The following is a 6,084-nucleotide window of genomic DNA, read 5'->3' on the forward strand; positions in this document are numbered from 1 at the left end:
AAGATAATGATAAATATACACTTCATCTAGTTAATTTTATAATTTTTTTTACTTTTATACTTTTATCCTCTTTTTTATTTGAAAATAGAAAAATACATTAAATAACATATAATTAATTTTAGAAAATAAAATTTTAGACTTTTGAGAAATATCTTTTTTTGCTTCTTAATATCAAAGAAAAGAGATATGCAGAATGTGGTTTTGTTTTTTTTTTTTTTTTTAATGTTATATCAATTTTAATTTTGTCCTTAATTTTTTTTATCATAAAGTGGAAAGGTCCATTATACCACTTATAATTAATGAAAAAAAACTAAAAAAACAAAATGTTCTCTTAAAAAAGAAAAACCAAACGTTTTCAAAAATAAAAAACCAAACGTTAAATGGCCCCGTGAAAAACCGAACTAAGACCTTCAAATTTACAAGACTCTCTCTCAACTATATTTATGAGTTATGACTCATTGATATTAAAAGTATTATTTCATCTATTTTCCGTCTCGTGAGTTCATGTCCTTCTGCATTTCTTTGCTATGCATTAATAGCTTCTATATATTTGATAAATAAAACAAGTTTTGGGCTTGACTGCCTTCTCTTTCGAATCAAAGTTGATTGGGCCAATTCTTATTTTGTTTGGACTTACTAAAATCAACTCCAACAAAAGTTTATTTAATTTTCCTTTAAATTAATTAAGTGAATACTTCGAGTAAATCACTGTGAGATTTGCAACTAGGAGATTGTTCTCTTTATCCATTGAAAATGAGAATTTAAGGCAGTCCACACAAATCGCAATTCTCACAATCAAAAATAAGAATTATAAGAAAATAATTATATATATCTTATAGATAGTTTTTTTGAGGAAGATCTTATAGATAGTTAGTTTTATAATAAATTTTAAAATTTGTCCACAATTTTTTTATTTGAAGATATTTTGAAAATCTATGAAATAAAATATAATTTATGGAAAATAAATTAAAAGAATTTTTAGACATTCAAGAATTATCTTCTTTTTCTTTTTTTTACTCCAACATCAAAGAAGAGAGATGTGGCACCCTTTTAATAGAGGGAGAAATTAGCAATAAATACTTCTTTACTTAACTTTGTACAATTTTAATTTTGTCCTTAATTTTTTTTTTTCTAAAAGTAGAAAAAAGTGCATAATATCACTTATATTAATGGGGAAAAAAAAAGTTTTCCGAACAAAAAGAAAAAGAAAATCATATGTTATATGCCACAGGCAGGATTAAACTATAAACCTTCAATATACAAGACTGACACTCTACCACTAAGTTATAAGTTATTGGGGGCAAATGCTGATGATGCTTTTGCGGAACCATTTTTTTTTTTTTTTTTAATTAGCCTTTTCTTTACCAAATGTGTAGCTCCTTCAGGTCATATTCGATTCAACCTCCGTGGGAAAATACCAAATCAAGAAAAAAAAAAAAAAAAAAAAAAAAAGATTTGAAAGGAATGAAAAGATATGGAAGCAGTGTCATCAATTTGTCATGCAAAGAAAACACTCAATTGGTTTTTATAATCGTAGTGTAGTTTACCGTATAATAGTCTTCAATATAAGTACATAATCATAGAAGATTATTGCAACACACATAACTTTTATTTATTCCTTCAAATAGGATACATAAGCCGCTAGAAAGTGGCAACTGAGAGGACATCTCACACTCAATTCTTTTACATATAAAAGATGAAAGAAGAAAAAAATAAATAAATAAATAAAACACACATCATATATATATTGTTCTCTTATTTAGCACCAGCAGCAAAAGCATATAGCTGCTATGGTAATTAAGGAAAATGCTACTAGGTTTAAGTATTAGTAGTTAGTGCAAGTAAGCTTGGAACAATGCCTTCATCGTGGCAGCAGAGGAAAGTGGTGTATTTCTCCATGTAATGGTGACACTCAGGACACTTCATGCTTTCTGGGATTTTTCCAGCATAGTGTGAGAACTCAAAGCGGCAACAAGGGTGAGAATTACCACGAAGCGTGGCAACATAGTTTTGAAAAGCAACGTCAAAACCCTGCAGTGGCACATTTTCTTTCCATTGATCATACTCAAACAAGGCAGACCAGAGAAGGTTTCCATGCTCATTAACCAACACACTAGACCCTCTGCTAAGCACAGCCCATGTACCCTCTCTGTCAAAGCTAAGCACCCTCTTGATTTGTTGCATCACAAGGTCATGTTCCTCATCCTTGCCTAGCTGAATCTTTGAGAACAGCATGCTCTCAAGCCTGGTCCAAAAGAACCATATTGTGGCTGGGTCTTGCCAGCAGGTACTGAGCTTTTCCTGTACAATGTTCGCTATCACTCGCTTTACTTGCTCCTTTTTTGCGGCTTTTCCTACGTACACCATCTCTAAGGGTATGCGTGCAGCCGCTGCAATGGCTTTCGCTTCCTTTGTAAATTTCCGAATCCACTCCATATCATCCCCTCCGTACACGAAAATGTATTTTCCTTCTTTAATCTGTTCAATGAAAAAGAGGGAAATGTGAATTACTATGATAAATCATTATTATCCAAAAAATTTAAACTGTTAGGAAATAGTTAATTTAATTATTTCATTTTTTCTTAAAGAATGTGTTTGCGTACAAACACAAACGCATGTGTATAATTACCCAGTTCAATATAGTTGCATCAATGCCATCCACCAATAGCTCAAGCCTCCAAGCCTCTTCTCTCCAAAGAGTTTCTTCTTTCAAGGTAGTGAAAGGGAAAGCATGGCTCCCCCAAATCCACATCATGTGAATTGCATTGGGGGAAACCACTCTCCCCTGAGGGTCTAGGACTACAAGGATGGGCTTGTTCCTGAAGTTCCACTCCTCCCTGATGAACTTGACTGATGCCTTTGATATTATGGAAGGGTGGTACACTGAGTACCATGTCATTGGATTCTGCAGCTCCTCAAAATGCCTTTGCTTGGCATCAGTCAACTGATCCACAATGGGGATCCACACAACCTCATATGGACTCTGAAGCCTCATTTCATGGACCCTAGACTCATTATAACTTTGTTCAAGAACCGACAACTCATCTTGGGTGATATCTAGACTTGAAATGAGCAATAGCACATTCTTCCTCCTAAGAACATCAAGGTTAACCTGGTTTTACCAAAATGAAACAATCAAATATAGATAATCATATAACTAATTATATTATCACAACTTAAAAATTAAGACCAAGTGTGTATATATATATATATATATGCTATATGTTGATAGTAGAAATTGTAATGTCGATAATTGTGCAACAACAATGATAATGATATGTGTTAGAAGAACCGACCCTTTTCTTGGTGTTACCATCAACAAGTGCCAACACATCATCCCTAGGGCAAATCAAAGCCTTGAGAACTCTCATGTTGTCAATGTGGATCATTTTGAAGAGTTCAACAAGCATTTTATAAGATTCAACATCCCTCCTCTCCTCTGCATTGAATAGGAGAAGTTCAGCGTATATGAGCGGTATCTTATGTAACGGAAATATATCAAGTCCATGTATGTGCAAAAGAGTGTTGTACCAATTGTATGCAATTGTATAAGATACTTTTATGTATTCATTTTTTTATATGGCATTGCATGTTCTATAACGCAGGATAAAACTGGCTTACCAATGTATCGAATGCATTCGTCCATCTTCTTCTTAAGATGTTCAAGTATGGTTTTGAGCTTGTGAGTCAGGGTGGATAGCTCCCATGCTTCTGAGGTGGATAACGCAAACCTGCAATCAATATCCATTTTGCATTGTTAATGTTAAATGCCTTACTTTTTTTTTCTTTTTTCTTTTTTTGCTGAGAATGTTAAATGCCTTATAAACATTTTAGTATTTACACTACTTATAAAACAATTTTGATCTTTCTTTTTATTAGTGTGTACAAAAAATTTCAAGAAATGCTTAACAAACCTTTTATAGGCCATACTGTATCTAAATTTAAAGATTTGCACGAGAATAATAGTAAATTGGGATGGAGAGGAAAACGGCATACTCGTAACCAATGGTAGTGAAACTAGAAATCTGAGATGCGCAGGCCACAATGCTCCTGATAGTCCAATACACGGCAGTTGGAATATGGGTCAAGGCTGAGGCTAATGCTGGGACGTCCGTTGTTATATAAATGGATGGTAGATCTCTAAACTCAATGACACACCAAGTCACTTCTAATATGGTCCTGATTAGCTCATTAAGTGCATCGAACCGGGGTTTCAGTGGGACTGCGTGCTCAATGATGCCAGGCACTTGTTTCAGGATTGCCATTGCCTTGGCAAGTTGGTTTGTCGAGTAAATCTGTGCAAGAAGCCAGAATTCTCCATAGTTCAATCCAAATGCCGCTAGGGCCAACACCAACTTTGCGTCCCATCCATAGTGAGATACCATGTTAAATATTGCCACTGTGGTTTGGTGTGCATCTGTGCTACCCAAAGCCTTGTATTGAAGCTGAAAAAAAAAAACAAAAAAAAAAACTTTTAATTTATTTATTTTTTGATAATCAGAAGATTCTAATTTCTATTATTAAGTTGATGTAAATATAGATGGGGCAAGATTTTGTAATCGTGATTTCTTATAACCTCGCAAGCAATTCGGTCAATGGTATATGACAGAGCTTCCAACATGGCAAGAAAACTGGTATGGTGAGTCTTGTCATCAAAGCCTGGATCAAGGTATGTTTGGGAACCCTGTACAAAAACACAAGCAATAATTAGAAAATGAAAACAAAGAACAACTGGATGCTTTCAATTCAAATAAATTACATATATACATTTCCAACCAAAAATTACTTGTATATATATATATATATATATATTTGCTGCATCATGCTTGATGGTGTGAACCCGCATACATATAAACTTACAAATGAATGTAATGAGTTTATAAAAATATGATTGGTATAAGTTAAATAATATAATAAATGAATATTTGAATTTTTTTTTTTTTTTATTGATGACACTTCAGTTTATACCGTTGTTAAGAGGGCGTCTGGAGTGAGAGTGGCGCGTCTAAGAATGTCTTCAACAAGACGAAGAAGGGGTTTGACATCAACGTCTCGGCCATCTGGACTATGGGATCCCAGAATATGACTGACCAGAACATTGTCATCAGACAATGTAAGCATGCTTCGGTCACCTCTGATCAGTTGGTTCATAGCACTAGGTGCCAGCTTACTGAGCAGGCTGGATGGCTGAGAAGAACCCAGTGGGTTGGGTTGGTGCCATGTGGCTCCAAGGTTGGTTTGTGGGGTGGGTTGTTGCCAAGCCCCAAGATTGGTTTGTGGGTTGGGTTGCTGCCAAGCACCGAGGTTGGTTTGTGGGTTTGGCTGCTGATAAGGAACAAGGCTGGTTTGTTGGTTGGATGGCTGAAATGAAACTTGTTTGGTTTGTGGGTTTGGTTGCTGTACTGCACCATAATTGGATTGTGGGTTTTGTTGCTGCAATGAACCATAATTGGTTTGTGGGTTTGGTTGCTGCACTGCACCATAACCATAATTAGCTTGTGGGTTGGGTTGCTGGTATGTACCAGCTGGGTAGCTGGTTTGCTGCTGAGAACCCAAGTTGGAGGTTGGCTGCAAAGGACCAAATTGTTGGCCAGGTTGCAACAATGGATTAGCTTGTAATAGCATATTGCTAGTTTGGCTTGGTTGCTGGGCAGGAGTGGTGGCATTTGGTTTCTGCTGAGGACCAGTTACTGCCTTGGTATCCATGTTTCAGAAAAAAAAACAACAAAGCAAAAGAAGGTTGGAAACTCTTGGATAACGGTAAAGGGAGAGAAGATTGCTTGTGTGTTTGACATCAGTTTTGGCTGGCCTATATATAACCTTGAGAAAAAGAATAAAGCGCAGCTAGCTGCATCAACTTCCTTGCTTCCATTGCGGTTAAAACTAAACGTTATGTGGAAGTTTTAGCTTCTGTGGTCCCAAGTTGTCGCACCTTCATTTATCTTGACCCTGAATTAGCAACATTAAAAAAGTAGGAACCAAATCTGGATCCAGACCATTTTGGGTTCAAGACCATTTTACCATGGGTCTAACACTATTTTACACTTTATTATTACTCGGTATGTATATACATACACATATATT

The 6,084-nt window shown here is 35.4% G+C and overlaps 1 protein-coding gene across 1 annotated transcript; it reads right to left on the reverse strand.

The window, feature by feature from the left end:
* Positions 1-1,587: 1,587 nt before the first annotated feature.
* LOC126714739 (protein SIEVE ELEMENT OCCLUSION B-like) lies at positions 1,588-5,782 on the reverse strand. The gene is made up of 7 exons (XM_050415021.1): positions 4,969-5,782; positions 4,577-4,684; positions 3,997-4,445; positions 3,622-3,731; positions 3,297-3,439; positions 2,630-3,112; positions 1,588-2,478 (listed from the first exon to the last, which is right to left on the reverse strand). The coding sequence occupies exons 1-7, from the start codon at positions 5,704-5,706 to the stop codon at positions 1,819-1,821; spliced, it is 2,691 nt and encodes an 896-aa protein (XP_050270978.1). The 5' UTR covers positions 5,707-5,782; the 3' UTR covers positions 1,588-1,818.
* Between the last annotated feature and the right edge of the window lie 302 nt (positions 5,783-6,084).

The sequence above is a fragment of the Quercus robur genome, chromosome 2, assembly GCF_932294415.1.
Source record: "Quercus robur chromosome 2, dhQueRobu3.1, whole genome shotgun sequence".
NCBI classification, from domain to species: Eukaryota; Viridiplantae; Streptophyta; class Magnoliopsida; order Fagales; family Fagaceae; genus Quercus; species Quercus robur.

Excerpts from the sequence above, each read along its gene's own strand:
- LOC126714739 (XM_050415021.1), bottom strand. The coding sequence starts at position 5,706 with ATGGATACCAAGGCAGTAACTGGTCCTCAGCAGAAACCAAATGCCACC. Across the intron at positions 3,440-3,621 it reads CGAATGCATTCGATACATTG|AGGAGAGGAGGGATGTTGAA; the intron begins GTAAGCCAGTTT and ends TATTCAATGCAG. Across the intron at positions 3,113-3,296 it reads ATGGTAACACCAAGAAAAGG|GTTAACCTTGATGTTCTTAG; the intron begins GTCGGTTCTTCT and ends TGGTAAAACCAG.